Source organism: Bombina bombina, chromosome 2 (genome assembly GCF_027579735.1).
Source record: "Bombina bombina isolate aBomBom1 chromosome 2, aBomBom1.pri, whole genome shotgun sequence".
Taxonomy (NCBI): Eukaryota; Metazoa; Chordata; class Amphibia; order Anura; family Bombinatoridae; genus Bombina; species Bombina bombina.
Genome location: NC_069500.1, coordinates 67,771,152 through 67,796,540, shown reverse-complemented (window position 1 = coordinate 67,796,540; position 25,389 = coordinate 67,771,152). Strand labels below are relative to the sequence as shown.

General features: G+C 38.9%; 1 protein-coding gene across 2 annotated transcripts in view; it reads left to right on the top strand.

The window, feature by feature from the left end:
• DYM (dymeclin) overlaps positions 1 to 25,389 on the top strand; it is a 1,389,654-nt gene that overhangs the window by 1,215,144 nt on the left and 149,121 nt on the right. For both annotated transcript variants that reach the window (XM_053701098.1, XM_053701099.1), the window contains one exon: positions 12,674 to 12,787. In XM_053701098.1, coding sequence (XP_053557073.1) covers positions 12,674 to 12,787 — 114 coding nt within the window. The remainder of the gene's footprint in view (positions 1 to 12,673; positions 12,788 to 25,389) is intronic.

Genomic DNA, 25,389 nt, shown 5'->3' with positions numbered 1-25,389 from the left:
GACAGTCAATATCACAACTGTGGCATATGTCAATCATCAGGGTGGGACTCACAGTCCCCAAGCTATGAAAGCAGTATCTCAGATACTTGCTTGGGCGGAATCTAGCTCCTGTCTAATTTCTGCGGTTCATATCCCAGGTATAGACAATTGGGAAGCGGATTATCTCAGCCGTCAGACTTTACATCCGGGGGAGTGGTCGCTCCATCCAGATGTGTTTTCTCAGATTGTTCAGATGTGGGGTTTTCCAGAAATAAATCTGATGGCTTCTCATCTAAACAAGAAACTACCCAGGTACCTGTCCAGATCCAGGGATCCTCAGGCGGAAGTGGTGGATGCGTTAGCAGTTCCTTAGTGTTACCAACCTGCTTATATCTTCCCGCCTCTGGTTTTTCTTCCAAGAGTGATTTCCAAGATCATCATGGAACAATCGTTTGTGTTTCTGGTAGCTCCATCATGGCCTCACAGGTTTTGGTATGCGGATCTTGTTTGGATGTCCAGCCACCTTGGCCACTTCCATAAAGGCCAGACCTTCTGTCTCAAGGTCCATTTTTTCCATCAGGATCTCAAACCATTAAATTTAAAGGTATGGAAATTGAACGCCTAGTGCTTAGTCATAGAGGTTTCTCTGACTCAGTGATTAATACTATGTTACAGGCTCGTAAATCTGTTTCTATTATCGAGTTTGGATAATCGAGTTTGGAAGACTTATATTTCCTGGTGTTCTTCTCATAAATTCTCTTGGCATTCTATTAGAATTCCTAGAAATGTTCAGTTTCTTCAGGATGGTTTGGATAAGGGTTTGTCTGCAAGTTCCTTAGTGGGACAAATCTCTGCTCTTTCTGTTTTATTTCACAGAAAGATTGCTAAGCTTCCTGATAGTCGCTGTTTTGTACAGGCTTTGGTCCGTATCAAGCCTGTCATTAAATCAATCTCTCCTTCTTGGAGTCTTAATTTGGTTTTGATAGCTTTACAGGCTCCTCCGTTTGAGCCTATGCATTCTTTGGACATTAAACTACTGTCTTGGAAAGTGTTGTTCCTTTTGGTCATCTCTTCTGCTAGAAGAGTTTCCGAATTATTTGCTCTTTCTTGTGAATCTCCTTTTCTGATTTTCCATCAGGATAAGGCAGTTTTGCGGCTTTCATTTAAATTTCTACCTAAGGTTGTGAATTCTAACAACATTAATAGAGAAATTGTTGTCCCTTCTTTGTGTCCTAATCCTAAGAATTCTTCGGAGAGATCCTTACATTCTTTGGATGTGGTAAGATCTTTGAAATAATATGTTGAAGCTACTAAAGATTTCAGGAAGACTTCTAGTCTATTTGTTATCTTTTCTGGTTCTAGGAAAGGTCAGAAGGCTTTTGCCATTTCCTTGGCAGCATCTTGGTTAAAGCTTTTGATTCATCAGGCTTATTTTTAGTCGTGTCAGGCCCCGCCTCAGAGAATTACAGCTCATTCTACTAGATCAGTCTCCACTTCGTGGGCTTTTAAGAATGAAGCTTCAGTTGATCAGATTACTAAATTCTACCGTTTTGATGTATTTGCTTCTTCGGAAGCAGTTTTTTATAGAAACGTTTTTCAGGCAGCTGTTTGTTTGATTCCTCTGCTTATGTTTAAGTTTTTTCTTTTCATTATGAAAATAAACGTATAATTTGGGTTGTGGATTAATTTTTTTCAGCGGAAAATGGCTGTTATTATTTTATCCCTCCCTCTATAGTGACTCTTCTGTGGAGTTCCACATCTTGGGTATTACTATACCATACGTATAGCTCATGGACTCTTGCCAATTACATGAAAGAAAACATAATTTATGTAAGAACTTACCTGATAAATTAATTTCTTTCATATTTTTATGGTGGTTATGATTTTTTGTATAAAGCACAATTTTCTCCAACATAGGTGTGTCCGGTCCACGGCGTCATCCTTACTTGTGGGATATTCTCTTCCCCAACAGGAAATGGCAAAGAGCCCAGCAAAGCTGGTCACATGATCCCTCCTAGGCTCCGCCTTCCCCAGTCATTCTCTTTGCCGTTGTACAGGCAACATCTCCACGGAGATGGCTTAGAGTTTTTTGGTGTTTAAATGTAGTTTTTATTCTTCAATCAAGAGTTTGTTATTTTAAAATAGTGCTGGTATGTACTATTTACTCTGAAACAGGAAAGAGATGAAGATTTCTGTTTGTAAGAGGAAAATGATTTTAGCAACCGTTACTAAAATCGATGGCTGTTTCCACACAGGACTGTTGAGAGGAATTAACTTCAGTTGGGGGAAACAGTGAGCAGACTTTTGCTGCTTGAGGTATGACACATTTCTAACAAGACTCGGTAATGCTGGAAGCTGTCATTTTCCCTATGGGAACCGGTAAGCCATTTTCTTAAGTTTAAGTAAAAGAATAAAGGGCTTCATTAGGGCTTAAAAAACTGGTAGACATTTTTCTGGGCTAAAACGATTACTTTACTAAGTATATTTGGCAGATTATTACTTTTAATAGTTGTTAAATCTTGGGGATTGTTTTAATAAAAACGGCAGGCACTGTATTGGACACCTTTTTCACTGGGGGCCTTTTCTAGTCATAGACAGAGCCTCATTTTCGCGCCTCTAATGCGCAGTTGTTTTTGGAAAGCATGGCATGCAGATGCATGTGTGAGGAGCTAAGAACCACTGAAAAAGCTTATAGAAGGCATCATTTGGTATCGTATTCCCCTCTGGGCTTGGTTGGGTCTCAGCAAAGCAGATACCTGGGACTGTATAGGGGTTAAATGTAAAAACGGCTCCGGTTCCGTTATTTTAAGGGTTAAAGCTTTCAAATTTGGTGTGCAATACTTTTAAGGCTTTAAGTTACTGTGGTGAAATTTTGGTGAAATTTGAACAATTCCTTCATACTTTTTCACATATTCAGTAATAAAGTGTGTTCAGTTTGAAATTTAAAGGGACAGTAACGGTTTTATTGTAAAACGTTTTTTGTGCTTTGTTGACAAGTTTAAGCCTGTTTAACATGTCTGAACCATCAGATAACGATGTTCTATATGTATGAAAGCCAATGTGTCTCCCCATTTAAATATATGTGATATATTTGTGTCATAATGTCCAAACAAAGTAGGGATAATAATGCCATAGATATGATATTGCCCAAGATGATTCCTCTAATGAGGGGAGTAAGCATGGTACTGCATCATCCCCTTCTGTGTCTACACCAGTTTTGCCCACACAAGAGGCCCCTAGTACATCTAGTGCGCCAATACTTATTACCATACAACAATTAATGGCTGTAATGGATAATTCTATTGCATGCATTTTTTCCAAAATGCCTACTTATCAGAGAAAGCGTGATTGCTCTGTTTTAAACACTGAAGAGCAAGAGGACGCTGATGATATCTGTTCTGACATACCCTCACACCTATCTGAAGGGGCCAGGAGGGAGGTTTTGTCTGAGGGAGAAATTTCAGATTCAGGGAAAATTTCTCAACAAGCAGAACCTGATATTGTAACTTTTAAATTTAAATTTCAACATCTCCACGCACTACTTAAGGAGGTATTATCTACTCTGGATGATTGTGACAATTTGGTCATTCCAGAGAAATTAGGTAAGATGGACAAGTTCCTAGAGGTTCCGGTGCCCCCCGATGTTTTTCCTATACCCAAGCGGGTGGCGGACATAGTAAATAAGGAGTGGGAAAGGCCCGGCATACCTTTTGTCCTCCCCCTATATTTAAGAAATTAGTTCCTATAGTCGACCCCAGAAAGGACTTATAGCATACAGTCCCCAAGGTCGAGAGTTCAAGCTCTTAAATTGGCTAATTCTTTTTTATTTTAGATGCCGCTTTGCAATTAGCTAGATTAGCGGCGAATAATTCAGGGTCTGCTATCGTGGCGCGCAGAGCGCTTTTGCTTAACATCCCTTTCAAGGGTAAAACACTGTTTGGCCCTGACTTGAAAGAGATTATTTCAGACGTCACTGGGGGAAAGGGCCACGCCCTTCCTCTGGATAGGTCTTTTAAGGCTAAAAAGAAGCCAAATTTTCGTCCCTTTCGCAGAAACGGACCAGCCTCAAATTCTACACCCTCTAAGCAAGAGGGTAATACTTCTCAAACCAAGCCAGCCTGGAGGCCGATGCAAGGCTGGAACAAGGGTAATCAGGCCAAGTCACCTGCCACTGCTACCAAAACAGCATGAAGTGTTGGCCCCCGATCTGGGAAGGATCTGGTGGGGGGCAGACTTTCTCTCTTTGCTCAGGCTGGGGCAAGAGATGTTCAGGATCCTTGGGCGCTAGAAATAGTTTCTCAAGGTTATCTCCTGGAATTCAGGGAACTACCCCCAAGGGGAAGGTTCCACGGGTCTCAATTATCTTCGAACAGACATTCTTACACTGTGTAGAAGACCTGTTAAGCATGGGAGTGATTCATCCTGTTCCATTAGGAGAACAAGGGATGGGTTTTTACTCCAACCTGTTCATAATTCCCAAAAAAGAGGGAACATTCAGACCTATTTTAGATCTCAAGATTCTAAACAAGTTTCTAAGGGTTTCATCATTCAAAATGGAAACCATTCGAACGATCCTTCCTACCATCCAGGAAGGTCAATTCATGACCACGGTGGACTTAAAGGATGCGTACCTACGTATTCCTATACACAAGGAACATTTTCGGTTCCTAAGGTTCGCCTTTCTGGACAAGCATTACCTGTGGCACTTCCATTCGGATTAGCCACTGCTCCAAGGATTTTCACAAGGGTACTAGGGTCCCTTCTAGCGGTGCTAAGACCAAGGGGCATTGCAGTAGTACCTTACTTGGACGACATCCTGATTCAAGTGTCGTCTCTGTCAAAAGCAAGGGCTCATACGGACATTGTCCTAGCCTTTCTCAGATCTCACAGGTGGAAAGTGAACATAGAAAAAAGTTCTCTGTCCCCGTCAACAAGAGTTCCCTTCTTGGGAACAATAATAGTTTCCTTAGAAATGAAGGTTTTTCTGACAGAGGCCAGAAAATCAAAACTTCTAAGCTCTTGTCAGGTACTTCATTCTGTTCTTCTTCCTTCCATAGCGCAGTCCATGGAAGTAATAGGTTTGATGGTTGCGGCAATGGACATAGTTCCTTTTGCACGAATTCATCTAAGACCATTGCACCTGTGCATGCTCAGACAGTGGAATGGGGATTATACAGACTTGTCTCCGACGATACAAGTAGATCAAATAACCAGAGATTCACTCCGTTGGTGGCTGACCCTGGACAACCTGTCACAGGGAATGAGCTTCCGCAGACCAGAGTAGGTCATTGTCACGACCGACGCCAGTCTGGTGGGCTGGGGCGCGGTCTGGGAACCCCTGAAAACTCAGGGTCTATGGTTTCGGGAAGACTCTCTTCTCCCGATAAACATAATGGAACTGAGAGCGATATTCAATGCTCTCAAGGCTTGGCCTCGACTAGCAAAGGCCAAATTCATAAGGTTTCAATCAGACATCATGACGACTGTTACATATATCAACCATCAGGGGGTAACAAGGAGTTCCCTGGCGATGGAGGAGCATCCGGGGGAGTGGGAACTCCATCTGGAAATCTTTGCCCAAATAACTCAATTATGGGGCATTCCAGACATGGTTCTGATGGCCTCTCGTCAGAACTTCATGGTCCCTTGTTACGGGTCCAAATCCAGGGATCCCAAGGCGACTCTATTGGATACAATAGTAGCACCTTGGATCTTCAACCTAGCTTATGTATTCCCACCGTTTCCTCTCATTCCCAGGCTGGTAGCCAGGATCAATCTGGAGAGGGCTTCGGTGACCTTGATAGTTCCTGTGTGGCCACGCAGGACTTGGTATGCAGACCTGGTGAATGTGTCATCGGCTCCACCATGGAAGCTACCTTTTAGACAGGACCTTCTTATTCAGGGTCCATTCGAACATCCGAATCTGGTTTTCCTCCAACTGACTGTTTGGAGTTTGAACGCTTGATTTTATCAAAGCGTGGGTTTTCAGATTCTGTAATAGATACTCTTATTCAGGCTAGAAAGCCTGTAACTAGAAAAATTTACCATAATATATGGAAAAAATATATCTGTTGGTGTGAATCTAAAGGATTCCCATGGAACAAGATAAAAATTCCTAAGATTCTTTCCTTTCTACAAGAAGGTTTGGAGAAAGGATTTTCTGCGAGTTCTCTGAAGGGACAGATCTCTGCTTTATCTGTTTTACTTCACAAAAGGCTGGCAGCTGTGCCAGACGTTTAAGCGTTTGTTCAGGCTCTGGTTAGAATCAAGCCTGTTTACAGACCTTTGACTCTTCCCTGGAGTCTTACTCTAGTTCTTTCAGTTCTTCAAGGGGTTCCGTTTGAACCCTTACATTCCGTAGATATTAAGTTATTATCTTGGAAAGTTTTGTTTTAGGTTGCAATTTCTTCCGCTAGAAGAGTTTCTGAGTTATCTGCTCTGCAGTGTTCTCCGCCCTATCTGGTCCATGCAGATAAGGTGGTTTTACGTACTGAGCCTGGTTTTCTTCCGAAGGTTGTTTCCAACAAAAATATTAACCAGGAGATAGTTGTACCTTCTTTGTGTCCGAATCTAGTTTCATAGAAGGAACGTTTGTTACACAATTTGGACGTTGTCCATGCTCTAAAATTCTATTTAGATGCTACAAAGGATTTCAGACAAACATCTTCCTTGTTTGTTGTTTATTCTGGTAAAAGGAGAGGTCAAAAAGCAACTTCTACCTCTCTATCTTTTTGGCTTAAAAGCATCATCAGATTGGCTTATGAGACTGCCGGACGGCAGCCTCCTGAACGAATCACAGCTCATTGCACTAGGGCCGTGGCTTCCACATGGGCCTTTAAGAATGAGGCTTCTGTTGATCAGATATGTAAGGCAGCGACTTGGTCTTCACTGCACACTTTTACCAACTTTTACAAATTTGATACTTTTGCTTCTTCTGAGGCTATTTTTGGGAGAAAGGTTTTGCAAACCGTGGTGCCTTCCATCTAGGTGACCTGATTTGCTCCCTCCCATCATCCGTGTCCTAAAGCTTTGGTATTGGTTCCCACAAGTAAGGATGACGCCGTGGACCGGACACACCTATGTTGGAGAAAACAGAATTTATGTTTACCTGATAAATTACTTTCTCCAACGTTGTGTCCGGTCCACGGCCCGCCCTGGTTTTTTAATCAGGTCTGATGATTTATTTTCTTTAACTACAGTCACCACGGTATCATATGATTTCTCCTATGCAAATATTCCTCCTTTACGTCGGTCGAATGACTGGGGAAGGCGGAGCCTAGGAGGGATCATGTGACCAGCTTTGCTGGGCTCTTTGCCATTTCCTGTTGGGGAAGAGAATATCCCACAAGTAAGGATGACGCCGTGGACCGGACACACCGTTGGAGAAAGTAATTTATCAGGTAAACATAAATTCTGTTATTTCCAAATTCCTTTGTTGATGCTTTTTTGCTCCTTTCTTTATCACCCCACTACTTGGCTATTCATTAAACTGAATTGTGGGTGTGGTGAGGGGTGTATTTATAGGCATTTTGAGGTTTGGGGAACTTTGCCCCTCCTGGTAGGATTGTATATCCCATATGTCACTAGCTCATGGACTCTTGCCAATATGAAAGAAATTAATTTATCAGGTAGGTTCTTGCATAAATTATGTTGTTTTATTTTCAAATAAAGACTTTTTACACTTTATCCTCATTTATTACATAAGATGGATCAAGAGGCTTTTCAAACTATTATCCCAGGCTTATCAGTTATGTTTTAATGCTCAGGTGGAACCCCCAGTTCCCTTTTGTTCCTTTATGGATTGAGAGAACCTTAAGTTATAGAGATAAAATATTTGACCGTGAGCCACCATTATCCCAGGCAAATGCTGTTCATGTGTCTCCTGTTGCAGATATGCCGCACCTTTCTCCTCAAGTGTCCCAACTTTTTCAGTCTCCACATACAGTACCCTGTGTTTTCTCTTGCAATTCTGTAGGATTTTCTCTACAAGACATTGCTTCCCAGATATCCCTTACGGTATCTGACGCCTTGTCACCTTTCCCCATGTTGCAGGGAAGGCGTAAAAGGAAATTTAAGGAAACAGTTAGTAAGGTTTCTGATCAAGTTCTAGCTATCCAGAGTGTCCCTTCAGACATGTTGGTAGCATCTTAGGGGGAAATCTCAGACTCAGATAATGTAATTCCTTCTTCTGATGCTGAAGTGGTATCCTTCAGATTTAAGCTAGAACACCTTTGCTTATTACTTAAGGAGGTTTTGGCTACTTTGGACGACTCCGACACAACTATTGTAGTCAATCCTTAAAAGTCTAGTAAATTGAACAAATACTTTGATGTTCCCTCCGCGGTGGAGGTTTTTCCGGTTCCTGACCATGCTGCAGAGATTATTGCTCGAGAATGGGAAAGACCTGGTATTCCCTTTTCTCCATCTCCTATTTTTAAGAAGATGTTTCCCATAGCGGATTCTATTAAGGAGTCGTGGCAGACGGTTCCTAAGGTAGAAGGAGCGATCTCCACATTGGCCAAGAGGACTACTATTTCCATAGAGGATAGTTGTTCTTTTAAAGATCCAATGGATAAAAAATTGGAGGCTCTACTAAAAAAGATGTATGTCCACCAGGGTCTACAATGGCAACCTGCATTGTATATCGCCACTGTTACCAGCGCTGCGGCTTACTGGTTTGATGCATTTTGTCTGAATCTCTTCAGATGGATACCCCTCTTGATGAGATCCAGGACAGGATAAAGGCTCTCAAGTTAGCCAATTCCTTCATTACAGATGCTTCCTTACAGGTTATTAAACTGGGAGCCAAAATTTCTGGTTTTGCGGTCCTAGCTCGCAGGGCCTTGTGGTTGAAGTCCTGGTCTGCAGATATTTCCTCTAAATCTAAGCTCATGGCTATTCCTTACAAGGGTAAGACCTTGTTTGTACCTGGTTTGGCGAAAATTATCTCAGATATTACTGGAGGGAAGGATTCTTTTCTTCCTCAAGATAAAAAGAATAAGCAGAAGGGACATCGGAGTAATTTTCGTTCCTTTCGTAACTTTAAAGGCAAGTCTTCCTCCAAGCAAGATCACTCCAAGCCTTCCTGAAAGCCCAACCAGTCCTGGAATAAGGGAAACCAATCTAAAAAGCCTTCAGCTGATTCCAACTCAGCATGAAGGGTTGGCACCTGATCCGGGGCAGACTCTCTCTTTTTTCCCAGGCTTGGATAAGAGATGTACCGGATCCCTGGGTGGTGGACATTGTCTCCCAGGGATACAAAATAGACTTCAAATCTTTTCCTCCCAGAGGCAGGTTTCTCTTCTCCAGATTATCTGTAGACCAGATAAAAAGAGAGGCGTTCTTACATTGTGTCAAGGACCTTGCCACCCTGGGGGTAATAGTTCCAGTTCCCTTTTAGGAAAGGGGTCTGGGATTTTACTCAAATCTGTTCTTAGTTCCCAAAAAGGAGGGAACTTTTTGACCAATTCTAGATCTAAAATGTTTAAACAAGTTTTTCAGAGTGTCATCCTTCATAATTGAGACTATACGCTCCATTCTTCCCTTGGTCCATTCTTCCCTTGAGATTCGCCTTTTTGGACAATCATTTCCAGTTCGTGGCCCTTCCATTCGGCCTTGCCACAGCTCCCAGAATTTTTTCAAAGGTTCTGGGGGCTCTTTTATCTGAGCTTCGATCTCGGGGCATTGCAGTGGCACCTTATCTGGACAACATTCTGGTTCAGGCACCATCTTTTCAACAAGCATAATCTCATATGGAGATCTTGTTGTTGTTTCTTCGATCCCACAGATGGAAGGTAAATCGGGAAAAAAGTTATCTGGTTCCAGCTACAAGGGTCGTATTTTTGAGGACCATAATAGACTCCCAGTTAATGAAGATTTTTCTGACGGAGGTCAAAAAAAGAAAGATTTTCAACTCTTGTCTTGCCCTTCAGTCCTCTCCACGGCCGTCAGTGGCTCAATGTATTGAGGTAATCGGTCTGCGGGTGGCTTCCATGGACATCAGTCCGTTTGCTTGGTTCCATCTCAGACCTCTGCAGTTATGCATGGTCAGACAATGGATCGGGGACAATACGGACATGTCTCCGCGTGTAGATCAATATCAGACTCTCTTCCGTGGTGGCTTTCTCAGGATCATCTCTCCCAGGGTACTTGCTTCTGCAGACCCTCCTGGGTGATTGTGACCATGGATGCCAGCCTTCTAGGTTGGGGAGCAGTAAGGGTCTCATTGAAGGCTCGGGGCTTATGGACCCAGGAGGAGTCAGTCCTGCCCATAAACATCTCGGAGCTGAGACCAATCTTCAATGCTCTTCTGGCCTGGTCTCAGTTAGCCTTAGCCCGGTTTATCAGATTCCAGTCGGACAGCATAACCTCGGTGGCCTACATCAACCACCAGGGGGGGACTCAGAGTTCCTTGGCCATGACAGAGGTGGCCCGAACTATTCAGTGGGCGGAGACCCACAACTGCTATCTTTCTGTGATCCACATCCCAAGAGTGGACAATTAGGAAGCGGATTTTCTGAGCAGACAGATTTTTCATCCCGGGGAGTGGGAACTTCATTCGGATGTGTTTTCTATCTCAAGTGGCGGCAGCCACAGTTGGATCTCATGGCTTCTCATCAGAATGCCAAACTTCAGAGATATGGCTCGAGGTCAAGAGATCCGCAGGCATTTCTTATTGATGCTCTGGCAGTTCCTTGGAACTTCAGTCTAGCACACCTGTTTCCTCCGTTCGCTCTCCTTCCAAAAGTCATTGCTCGAATCAAGCAGGAGAAGGCATCTGTAATTCTCAAAACCCAGCGTGGCCTTTGCAGGATTTGGTATGCAGACCTAGTGGAAATGTCATCCTTTCCACTTTGGTGACTGCTTCTTAGGAAGGACCTTCTACTTCAGGGTCCCTTCCTTCATCCAAATCTTGTTTTCTCTGAAGCTGACTGCTTGGAGATTGAACGCTTAGTTTTATCTAAGCGTGGATTTTCAGAGTCGGTCATTGAGACCTTGATTCAGGCTCGAAAGCCTGTGACTCGCAGGATTTACCATAAGAACTGGCGTTAATACTTGTATTGGTGTGAATCCAAAGAATACTCTTGGAGTAGAGTAAGGATTCCTAGGATTTTGTCCTTTCTCCAGGATTGTCTGGAGAAGGGTTTGTCGGCAAGTACTCTAAAGGGTCAGATTTTGGCATTGTCTATTTTGTTACATAAGCGCTTGGCGGATGTTCTAGATCGTTTTGTCAGGCCTTGGTTAAAATTTGACCTGTGTTTAAACCTGTTAATCCACCATGGAGTCTTAACCTTGTTCTTAAAGTTTTACAACAGGCTCAGTTTGAGCCTATGCATTCTTTACATATTAAGATGTTATCTTGGAAAGTTTTGTTTCTTGTTGCTATTTCCTCTGCTCGGAGAGTTTCTGAACTCTCTGCTTTACAGTGTGAAAGCAGAGAGTTCACCTTATCTTATATTTCACTCTGATAAGGTGGTTCTGCGTACTAAATTTGGTTTCCTGCCCAAGGTTGTTTCGGTCAAGAATATTAATCAGGAAATCGTTGTACCTTCTTTGTGTCCTAATCCTTTTTCTCACAAAGAACGCTTGTTGCATAATCTGGATGTTGTGCGAGCACTTACAATTCTAAAAAGTCTTCTGCATTATATGTTTGCTTTTCTGGGAAACGCAAGGGTCAGAAAGCTACGGGTACTTCACTTTCCCTTTGGCTGAAGAGCATTATTCGCTTGGCATATGAGACTGCTTTGACAGCAACCTCCTGAGAAAATCACAGCTCATTCCACAAGGGCTGTTTCTTCTTCCTGGGCCTTCAAAAATGAAGCTTCTGTGGAACATATTTGCAAGGCTGCAACTTGGTCGTCTTTGCACACTTTTTCCAAACTCTATAAATTTGATACTTTTGCCTCGGATGAGGCTTTTTTTGGGAGAAAGGTTCTTCAAGCAGTGGTGCCTTCTGTTTAGGTTCATGTTTTGTCCCTCCCTTATCATCTGTGTCCTCTGGCTTGGGTATTGGTTCCCAGTAATTGATGATGATCCATGGACTCACCGTGTCATTAGAAAGAAAACAAAATGTATGCTTACCTGATAAATTTATTTATTTCTTGACACGGTGAATCCATGGCCTGCCCTGTATTCAGACAGTTTCTTTTTATATAAACCTCAGGCACCTCTGCACCTTGTGTTACTTCCTTTCTCTCCTTTCCCTTTGGTCGAATGACTGGGGGATTGTGGGTAGGAGAGTGATATTTAACAGCTTTGCCTCCTCCTGCTGGCCAGGAGTGATATTCCCAACAGTATTTGATGATGATCCGTGGACTCACCGTGTCAAGAAAGAAAGAAATTAATCAGGTAAGCATAAATTTCTTTTTTTTTATCTCAGTTTAATCTTATTTGTAACTTAATATGCTAATCGTAAGCTTAATAAATTAAAAAAATCTATCTGTTCTACATGTGGTGGTTTCTTTAGTATTTTACTACCAGTTTTCTGAATTATTGTAATTGATTTTGAGTCACTTGCACTCAGCTTATCATGCACGTCACTGTTCATACTTGACTTTCGTCTTTAGTAGAACTGTTTCTGTGAGGCACTTGACTGATGTGTTATGTGCCTCACCAGGATAAGCATGGCTGACATGACAGGTAAAGGCTTTTGTGCACACACACTCATCCTTATCAATCTCACTTTCTGTTGTAGGTGATTAGCTTCTTTAGCTCACGGTTGGAGCAGGCTGGAACCGATCTGTCAGTGGAGCGAGTCCTGGAAGTCATCAAACAAGGAGCTGTGGCTTTGCCTAAAGATAGGCTCAGAGTAAGTGTTAACAGGATATAAACACTATTCTCAATGTGATCACTGCACTCCAATAAGGTTTCCTGTTTTTATGTGTATGTGTGTATATATATATATATATATATATATATATATATATATATATACACACACACACACAACTTTTGTGTGCTGTAATACATACATACGTTACCATTGAAATCTAGTGTTCTTCTTTATATGACTCTTAAAGTCAATATATTTTGTTACCAATCTTACCCAGGGTGTTGTAAGTGGCTTTTTCTTTATAATATGTTTAAAAATTGTCCTACATTGGTAAACTTTTTCCACACCTATATGTGTATGTAATAATCCGTCCCCACAAAAGAATGTATTATATCATTATATCATAATATGAAATTATATGGCAATAGGGAAGTTTAATTTTAGAAATTAATACTTTTCAAGGTTTCATTTAGGAACTTAAAACCTGACATTAATGTACGTTTTAGCTATTCAGTTTTCTAGGTTGTGTGTAGTGGCAATAAGGGTTCTGAGTGTATAGTGACTGATGTGTGTGTGCACCGAGTTTACAGTGACAATGAGAGTGCTGTGTCACTACCCTGACTCCTGGTCCATGATACCTGGTAAATGTTGGGAGGTTGTTTGGCATCAGCTAGGAGGCTTACGGGTGCTTCTGAGACTGGCACAGACATGAAGTAGGTGACATATGTACTAGTACTCTAGTGTTTGAAGTCCAGAGATGATAGTCATCTTTGCATGACATATGTGGGCGTCCCGTTAAAATCTCATTTCAGTGTGGGCGTCCCGTTAAAATCTCATTTCAATGTACAGAGCACTCCTGAGTGTAAATTTATATTCTTCTCTTTTTTCTATTGTGCATGAGTGAACTAATTCAATGTTAAAGGGGCATAAAACGCCAACATTTTATTTCATTATTCAGATAGATCATATAATTTTAAATAACATTCCAATATACTTCTATTATCTAATTTGCTTCATTCCCTTGGCATCCTTTGTTGAAGAAGCAGATATGCACTACTGGGAAGTAGATGAACGCATTAGGTAAGCCAATAACATGAGGCATTTATGTGCAGCCACTAATCAGCAGCTACTGAGTCTATCTAGCTATCCCTTTCAACAAAGTATATCTAGTACAAAACAAATGTAATCATTGAAGTAAATGGGAAAGTTATTTAAAATCATGTGATCTATCTGAATCATGAAAGAAAAAAATTGGGGTTTATGTCCCTTTTAAAGCTTTACGTCTCATCATCAATTACTGCTGGGGGGGGGGGGGGTCTTTCACTTAGCAAGGACAAACTCCAAACAGAATACAATCTGTCTGCTTGCAAAATCTATTAAAGGTTGGAGCAGCATTTTCTGACATAGTTAAACCAAATTACCTCCTCACATTTAAAGGGACACTGAACCTAATCTTTTTCTTTTGTGATTCAGATAGAGCATGCAATTTTAAGCAACTTTCTCATTTACTTCTATTATCACATGTATCTTTATTTGAAAAGCAAGTTTAGAAGCCAGACTATATTTGGTGAACAACCTGGGTTGTTCTTGCTGATTTGTTGGTAAAATTTAGCCACCAATAAAGTGCTGTCCAGGATCAGAACCAAAAATTGTCTGGCTCCTTAGCTAAGATGCCTTCTTTTTCAAATAAAGAGAGCAAGAGAACGGAAAAAAATGACAATAGGAGTAAATTAGAAAGTTTCTTAAAATTGCTGTTCTATCTGAATCATGAAAGAAACTATTTGGGTTCAGTGTCCCTTTAAAAAGTACCCTTCCAACTCTTGATAACTCCAAAAGTACTTAATTCATTTAATTAAAAGTTTTGTTGTCACTAAGATTGCCCAGAAAACTTCCAAATTAATTCATTCACCCATTTCGATCCAACGTGATGTGGAAATAGATGCACGGATAAAGACTTTGGCTCATTCCTGATTAGAAACAACAACTGTAGATATTTATGCCCAAGATTAACTTGTACCGGCTTGTTTAATGGATAATGCTCTATTAAAGAGACCACTGTGGTATTTCGGAAAGTATTTCTTTGTTCTTAATGGTGCCTACACATAACTTGAATTTTATTGAAGCCTGAAAATGGAAAACCAAAATAGATTATTTTTAATCCTTTCATTTGCAGTAGCACTAAACTTAACTGTTTAATGTGTGTTGCGAACATATACATTATAAAGTAAAATATACATTTTTCAGAGTTAAACGTAATTACTGTAGGATAGGTGCATACAAGGCAATAGTGTCATATTTTATTTAAACAAAGGGGAGATATTGGAAAAGTGAAAAAACACATTAAAGTGACATTGTACACTAGATTTGTCTTTGCATAAATGTTTGTAGATGATCCATTTATATAGCCCATCTGGGAGTGTTTCTGCAACAACGTATAGTTATGCTGGTTTTCTGACTCCTAACCAAGACCTGCTGTTTGTTAAATGGGTCTTTTTATATGTGGAGGAGGGGGGGTGTCTGTTCCTCCTGATTTTTTCACTGGGTGTCCCAGCCTAACCCCATCAACAATGCTAAACTGGGAGCTTCTAAGTAAGAGTTTTTAAAAGGTTTTTTAGGTCAGTATCAGTGCATATTCTTCTTTATAGTAGTGAAGTTATATGAAAATTGGTGTATACTGTCCCTCAGGTGTGTTAGATGCTGAGATTTTCCTGTGACATCATTATTATTGTTTGTAATATGCTGCCAAATTCCATAGCACTGTGACTATGTTTACTGATCATATTATTGTAGAAAATCTAAAAGAATGTAGAAGACTTTCTCATTACATAAGCAGATATTCTAAGCTAAAAACCTTACAACTTACCCGTTTAGGGTGGATGACAACCTTGTGTAGTCATCCTGTGTAGCCAATCGCTCTGCATACCCCCCCCACACACACACACACATACAACACTGTTTTTAATGATGTGGCTGCACACTTCAGCATCATCAGGGGTGTCCTGGGATGACATTAACCTCACCACGCATGGAAGTGCTTGGCTGCTGCAGGGTAGAGAAGGATGGTATTAAAACCCAACACAATTTTAAACAAGATAAAAAAGATACACACTATTAAAATAGTCTACAGACCCCCAAATGTAACGCCCAGAAGCCATCTTTAAAATAAAACCCCTATACAGTATATATATTTTATTACCCAAGTGATCCCCTGGAGTAAATAAATGTTTATTTATTTGAGTGGCAGCTCATCTGAGCCCATATGTGCAGATCAAAGTTATATACAGTACATACCCAAATGCCCTTGTTTATATGAGGATAACCCCTTATTTTGAGATCACTACAATTTACAACTCTGTTTATTCAGATTCTAATAATAAAAATATGGCTTTTTCACACTTTTGTTTATAGATTTTGCACATGAAATGGTATAGTTTGTGTGTAGTTCTCCACGGAAAAAAAACCTCCAGTACTGTTTACTTTTAAGTAGCATATAAAAGCTCCAAAGCAGCTCTGCACAAGAGGTATTAAATGGCTCGGCATTAAAGGGGTTAAATAACACTGTGATGGAATTCATTTTGTTTCAGTATAAAATAGTTCACAGATATAGGGTGATGGTTAAAACCTATTGTGGAGTAAACAGCAGTATTCTTACTCATGTTTTTGCTATGTTTACGGCAGGGGGGGATTTGATTTACATTACAATTTAAATCGCTAGTCAGGGAGACCGATTTAAATCAATATAAATCATGGCCAGAATAATACGTTTTCAGATTATTTTTTCCATTTATTTCAGACCATTACTGATTTAGTTGTATATCATCATATGTGAATAGATAGATCATTGAAATTAATAAAATTATTGGCAGATAAACTATCTCCAGTTTAAAGGGGCACTAAACCCAATTTTTTTTCTTTCATGATTCAGATAGAGCAGCAATTTTAAGCAATTTTCTAATTTACTCCTATTATCAATTTTTCTTTATTCTCTTGCTATTTTTATTTAAAAAGCAGGAATGTGATGCATAGGAGCCGGCCCATTTTTGGTTGAGAACCTGGGTTATGCTTGCTTATTGGTGGGTAAATGTAAGCATCCAAAAAGAAAAGGGCTATCCATGGTGCTGAACCTAAAATGGGCTGGCTGCTAAGATTTACATTCCTGCTTTTAAAATAAAGATAGCAAGAGAACAAAGAAACATTGATAACAGGAGTAAATGAGAAAGTTGCTTAAAATGTCATGCTCTATCTGAATTATGAAAGAAAAAAATTGGGTTCACTGTCCCTTTAACTGCTTTATCATTCATATTTGATCAACTTTTCAGCTGTACTTTATTGGAAGGAGAAAAATAATGGTTTCATTAATAATAGCAATTTAAATTGTTTAATTTAACTAAAAAAATTACCATTACCTTAATAATAATTTAAATAGTATTATTTTAATAAAATAGCATTATATTTTTCCCTCCCTCCTCACACATCTTCTATTCAGTGAGCTTCTTGAAACTTAGTATGGGTTGCTTCTGTGTACATAGATTTGTAGGGGAGCAATGACATTAAAGGGACAGTAAATTCAAAATTAAACTTTCATGATTCAGAAGGAGCGTGCAATTTTTAACAATTTTCCAATTTATTTATCTCATCTAATTTGCTTTGTTCTCTTGGTGTCCATTGTTGAAAAGCATACATAAGTAGGCTCACATGCAATTATGCACTAGGTGAGCTAGCTGCTCATCACTGTCTCACCCAATGTGTTCAGCTATGCCCCAGTAGAGCATTGCTCTCCTTCAACAAAGGATACAAAGGAAGAGAATGAAGCAAATTTGATAATAGAATTATATCTGAAATCTGAAAATTGTTTGCTTTATCTGAATCCCAAAAGTTTTTGTTCTTGATTTCTCAACTTTGTATGTTTATGTTGCATGTTATTTGTGCAGACACAAATTTACAGTTTTGAGAACTAAAAAAACAATAAATTTTATTTTTTTTAAAAAAATCATATTTACATTAAAAAAATCAGATTTTAAATAAAAAAAATAAAAAAAATAAAAATTGATTTCTATCCTCCCTGGTTTACAGGAAATAAAGCTGAATTATTAAATGAATTTGTATTTTTTTGGATCTCTTAATAGTAATATAATGATTGTTTGATCTCACAAGATCTGACATCTGTTTCTGATAATCCATCATGTCCTCATTCACCAGGATAGCAAATGCACAAGGGGTGTAGCAGAAATACTCTATTCTAGTGTTTCTTCCCTTGTTACCTTTACTTACAACACCACTGCCCTGGCATTTCCATCTCTTTAAATATATATTACAGAGTATATATCTACAACCACATGGCATACATAGCTTTGTAGCATTGTGTGCTTAGTCTGTATATTACATAGTCTATATCTATAGCACACATAGCATTGTAGCATAAAGTGTGCTTAGTCTGTATATTACATAGTCTATATCTATAGCACACATAGCATTGTAGCATAAAGTGTGCTTAGTCTGTATATTACATAGTCTATATCTACAACCACATAGCATTGTAGCATAAAGTGTGCTTAGTCTGTATATTACATAGTCTATATCTACAACCACATAGCATTGTAGCATAAAGTGTGCTTAGTCTGTATATTACATAGTCTATATCCACAACCACATAGCACACATAGCATTGTAGCATAAAGTGTGCTTAGTCTGTATATTACATAGTCTATATCCACAACCACATAGCACACATAGCATTGTAGCATAAAGTGTGCTTAGACTGTATATTACATAGTCTATATCCACAACCACATAGCACACATAGCATTGTAGCATAAAGTGTGCTTAGTCTGTATATTACATAGTCTATATCTACAACCACATAGCACACATAGCATTGTAGCATAAAGTGTGCTTAGTCTGTATATTACATAGTCTATATCTACAACCACATAGCATTGTAGCATAAAGTGTGCTTAGACTGTACAGGGAGTGCAGAATTATTAGGCAAATGAGTATTTTGACCACATCATCCTCTTTATGCATGTTGTCTTACTCCAAGCTGTATAGGCTCGAAAGCCTACTACCAATTAAGCATATGAGGTGATGTGCATCTCTGTAATGAGAAGGAGTGTGGTCTAATGACATCAACACCCTATATCAGGTGTGCATAATTATTAGGCAACTTCCTTTCCTTTGGCAAAATGGGTCAAAAGAAGGACTTGACAGGCTCAGAAAAGTCAAAAATAGTGAGATATCTTGCAGAGGGATGCAGCACTCTTAAAATTGCAAAGCTTCTGAAGCGTTATCATCGAACAATCAAGCGTTTCATTCAAAATAGTCAACAGGGTCGCAAGAAGCGTGTGGAAAAACCAAGGCGCAAAATAACTGCCCATGAACTGAGAAAAGTCAAGCATGCAGCTGCCAAGATGCCACTTGCCACCAGTTTGGCCATATTTCAGAGCTGCAACATCACTGGAGTGCCCAAAAGCACAAGGTGTGCAATACTCAGAGACATGGCCAAGGTAAGAAAGGCTGAAAGACGACCACCACTGAACAAGACACACAAGCTGAAACCTCAAGACTGGGCCAAGAAATATCTCAAGACTGATTTTTCTAAGGTTTTATGGACTGATGAAATGAGAGTGAGTCTTGATGGGCCAGATGGATGGGCCCGTGGCTGGATTGGTAAAGGGCAGAGAGCTCCAGTCCGACTCAGAGGCCAGCAAGGTGGAGGTGGAGTACTGGTTTGGGCTGGTATCATCAAAGATTAGCTTGTGGGGCCTTTTCGGGTTGAGGATGGAGTCAAGCTCAACTCCCAGTCCTACTGCCAGTTTCTGGAAGACACCTTCTTCAAGCAGTGGTACAGGAAGAAGTCTGCATCCTTCAAGAAAAACATGATTTTCATGCAGGACAATGCTCCATCACACGCATCCAAGTACTCCACAGCGTGGCTGGCAAGAAAGGGTATAAAAGAAGAAAATCTAATGACATGGCCTCCTTGTTCACCTGATCTGAACCCCATTGAGAACCTGTGGTCCATCATCAAATGTGAGATTTACAAGGAGGGAAAACAGTACACCTCTCTGAACAGTGTCTGGGAGGCTGTGGTTGCTGCTGCATGCAATGTTGATGGTGAACAGATCAAAACACTGACAGAATCCATGGATGGCAGGCTTTTGAGTGTCCTTGCAAAGAAAGGTGGCTATATTGGTCACTGATTTGTTTTTGTTTTGTTTTTGAATGTCAGAAATGTATATTTGTGAATGTTGAGATGTTATATTGGTTTCACTGGTAAAAATAAATAATTGAAATGGGTATATATTTGTTTTTTGTTAAGTTGCCTTATAATTATGCACAGTAATAGTCACCTGCACACACAGATATCCCCCTAAAATATCTATAACTAAAAACAAACTAAAAACTACTTCCAAAACTATTCAGCTTTGATATTAATGAGTTTTTTGGGTTCATTGAGAACATGGTTGTTGTTCAATAATAAAATTAATCCTCAAAAATACAACTTGCCTAATAATTCTGCACTCCCTATATATTACATAGTCTATATCCACAAGCACATAGCACACATAGCATTATAGCATAAAGTGTGCTTAGACTGTATATTACATAGTCTATATCTACAACCACATAGCACACATAGCATTGTAGCATAAAGTGTGCTTAGTCTGTATATTACATAGTCTATATCTACAACCACATAGCATTGTAGCATAAAGTGTGCTTAGTCTGTATATTACATAGTCTATCTCTACAACCACATAGCACACATAGCATTGTAGCATAAAGTGTGCTTAGTCTGTATATTACATAGTCTATATCTACAACCACATAGCACACATAGCATTGTAGCATAAAGTGTGCTTAGTCTGTATATTACATAGTCTATCTCTACAACCACATAGCACACTAAGGCCTAGATTTAGAGTTTGGCGGCCAAAGGGGTGCGTTAGCTACGCATGCTTTTTTTCCCCCGCACCTTTTAAATACCGCTGGTATTTAGAGTTCACAGAATGGCTGGGTTTTCAGTGCGTTAAGCTCCAAAAAGGGAGCGTAGAGCATAATTTAACGCCACTGCAACTCTAGATACCAGCGGTGCTTACGGACGCGGCTAGCTTCAAAAACGTGCTCGTGCACGATATCCCCATAGAAAACAATGGGGCCATTTGAGCTGAAAAAAACCTAACACCTGCAAAAAAGCAGCGTTCAGCTCCTAACGCAGCCCCATTGTTTACTATGGGGAAACACTTCCTACGTCTGGACCTAACATGTACCCCGAGTCTAAACACCCCTAACCTTACACTTATTAACCCCTAATCTGCCGCCCCCGCTATCGCTGACACCTGCATATTTTTTTTAACCCCTAATCTGCCGCTCCGTAAACCGCCGCTACCTACATTATCCCTATGTACCCCTAATCTGCTGCCCCTAACACCGCCAACCCCTATATTATATTTATTAACCCCTAATCTGCCCCCCTCAACGTCGCCTCCACCTGCCTACACTTATTAACCCCTAATCTGCCGAGCGGACCGCACTGCTACTATAATAAAGTTATTAACCCCTAATCCACCTCACTCCCGCCCCAACCCTATAATAAATAGTATTAACCCCTAATCTGCCCTCCCTAACATCGCCGACACCTAACTTCAATTATTAACCCCTAATCTGCTGACCGAATCTCGCCGCTACTGTAATAAATGGATTAACCCCTAAAGCTTAGTCTAACCCTAACACCCCCTAAATTAAATATAATTTAAATCTAACGAAATAAATTAACTCTTATTAAATAAATTATTCCTATTTAAAGCTAAATACTTACCTGTAAAATAAACCCTAATATAGCTACAATATAAATTATAATTATATTATAGCTATTTTAGGATTTATATTTTTTTTTACAGGTAACTTTGTATTTATTTTAACCAGGTACAATAGCTATTAAATAGTTAATAACTATTTAATAGCTACCTAGTTAAAATAATTACAAAATTACCTGTAAAATAAATCCTAACCTAAATTACAATTAAACCTAACACTACACTATCAATAAATAAATTAAACTACCTACACTTATCTACAATTAAACCTAACACTACACTATCAATAAATAAATTAAATACAATTAAATAAACTAACTAATAAACTATTTAATAGCTATTGTACCTGGTTAAAATAATTACAAAGTTGCCTGGAAAATAAATATTAATCCTAAAATAGCTAAGATATAATTATAATTTATATTGTAGCTATATTAGGATTTATTTTACAGGTAAGTATTTAGATTTAAATAGGAATAATTTATTTAATAAATATATTACATAGTCTATCTCTACAACCACATAGCACACATAGCATTGTAGCATAACGTGTGCTTAGTCTGTATATTACATAGTCTATATCCACAAGCACATAGCACACATAGCATTGTAGCATAAAGTGTGCTTAGTCTGTATATTACATAGTCTATATCTACAACCACATAGCACACATAGCATTGTAGCATAAAGTGTGCTTAGTCTGTATATTACATAGTCTATATCCACAACCACATAGCACACATAGCATTGTAGCATAAAGTGTGCTTAGACTGTATATTACATAGTCTATATCTACAACCACATAGCACACATAGCATTGTAGCATAAAGTGTGCTTAGTCTGTATATTACATAGTCTATATCTACAACCACATAGCATTGTAGCATAAAGTGTGCTTAGACTGTATATTACATAGTCTATATCTACAACCACATAGCATTGTAGCATAAAGTGTGCTTAGACTGTATATTACATAGTCTATATCTACAACCACATGGCACACATAGCATTGTAGCATAAAGTGTGCTTAGTCTGTATATTACATCGTCTATATCTACAACCACATAGCACACATAGCATTGTAGCATAAAGTGTGCTTAGACTGTATATTACATAGTCTATATCTACAACCACATAGCACACATAGCATTGTAGCATAAAGTGTGCTTAGACTGTATATTACATAGTCTATATCTACAACCACATAACATTGTAGTATAAAGTGTGCTTAGACTGTATATTACATAGTCTATATCTACAACCACATAGCACACATAGCATTGTAGCATAAAGTGTGCTTAGTCTGTATATTACATAGTCTATATCTACAACCACATAGCACACATAGCATTGTAGCATAAAGTGTGCTTAGTCTGTATATTACATAGTCTATATCTACAACCACATAGCACACATAGCATTGTAGCATAAAGTGTGCTTAGTCTGTATATTACATAGTCTATATCTACAACCACATAGCACACATAGCATTGTAGCATAAAGTGTGCTTAGTCTGTATATTACATAGTCTATATCTACAACCACATAGCATTGTAGCATAAAGTGTGCTTAGTCTGTATATTACATAGTCTATATCCACAACCACATAGCACACATAGCATTGTAGCATAAAGTGTGCTTAGTCTGTATATTACATAGTCTATATCCACAACCACATAGCACACATAGCATTGTAGCATAAAGTGTGCTTAGTCTGTATATTACATAGTCTATATCTACAACCACATAGCACACATAGCTTTGTAGCATTAAGTGTGCTTAGTCTGTATATTACATAGTCTATATCTACAACCACATAGCATTGTAGCATAAAGTGTGCTTAGTCTGTATATTACATAGTCTATATCTACAACCACATAGCACACATAGCATTGTAGCATAAAGTGTGCTTAGTCTGTATATTACATAGTCTATATCTACAACCACATAGCACACATAGCATTGTAGCATAAAGTGTGCTTAGTCTGTATATCACATAGTCTATATCTACAACCACATAGCACACATAGCATTGTAGCATAAAGTGTGCTTAGTCTGTATATCACATAGTCTATATCTACAACCACATAGCACACATAGCATTGTAGCATAAGGTGTGCTTAGTCTGTATATTACATAGTCTATATCTATAGCACACATAGCATTGTAGCATAAAGTGTGCTTAGTCTGTATATTACATAGTCTATATCTACAAGCACATAGCATTGTAGCATAAAGTGTGCTTAGTCTGTATATTACATATTCTATATCTACAACCACATAGCACACATAGCATTGTAGCATAAAGTGTGCTTAGTCTGTATATTACATAGTCTATATCTACAACCACATAGCACACATAGCATTGTAGCATAAAGTGTGCTTAGTCTGTATATTACATAGTCTATATCTACAACCACATAGCATTGTAGCATAAGGTGTGCTTAGTCTGTATATTACATAGTCTATATCTACAACCACATAGCACACATAGCATTGTAGCATAAGGTGTGCTTAGTCTGTATATTACATAGTCTATATCTACAACCACATAGCACACATAGCATTGTAGCATAAAGTGTGCTTAGTCTGTATATTACATAGTCTATATCTACAACCACATAGCACACATAGCATTGTAGCATAAAGTGTGCTTAGTCTGTATATTACATAGTCTATATCTACAACCACATAGCACACATAGCATTGTAGCATAAAGTGTGCTTAGTCTGTATATTACATAGTCTATATCTATAGCACACATAGCATTGTAGTATAAAGTGTGCTTAGTCTGTATATTACATAGTCTATATCTACAACCACATAGCACATATAGCATTGTAGCATAAAGTGTGCTTAGTCTGTATATTACATAGTCTATATCTACAACCACATAGCACACATAGCATTGTAGTATAAAGTGTGCTTAGTCTGTATATTACATAGTCTATATCTACAACCACATAGCACATATAGCATTGTAGCATAAAGTGTGCTTAGACTGTATATTACATAGTCTATATCTACAACCACATAGCACACATAGCATTGTAGCATAAAGTGTGCTTAGTCTGTATATTACATAGTCTATATCTACAACCACATAGCATTGTAGCATAAAGTGTGCTTAGTCTGTATATTACATAGTCTATATCTACAACCACATAGCACACATAGCATTGTAGCATAAAGTGTGCTTAGTCTGTATATTACATAGTCTATCTCTACAACCACATAGCATTGTAGCATAAAGTGTGCTTAGTCTGTATATTACATAGTCTATATCTACAACCACATAGCACACATAGCATTGTAGCATAAAGTGTGCTTAGTCTGTATATTACATAGTCTATATCTACAACCACATAGCATTGTAGCATAAAGTGTGCTTAGTCTGTATATTACATAGTCTATATCTACAACCACATAGCATTGTAGCATAAAGTGTGCTTAGTCTGTATATTACATAGTCTATATCTACAACCACATAGCACACATAGCATTGTAGCATAAAGTGTGCTTAGACTGTATATTACATAGTCTATCTCTACAACCACATAGCACACATAGCATTGTAGCATAAAGTGTGCTTAGTCTGTATATTACATTGTCTATATCTACAACCACATAGCATTGTAGCATAAAGTGTGCTTAGTCTGTATATTACATAGTCTATATCTACAACCACATAGCACACATAGCATTGTAGCATAAAGTGTGCTTAGTCTGTATATTACATAGTCTATATCTATAGCACACATAGCATTGTAGCATAAAGTGTGCTTAGTCTGTATATTACATAGTCTATATCTACAACCACAT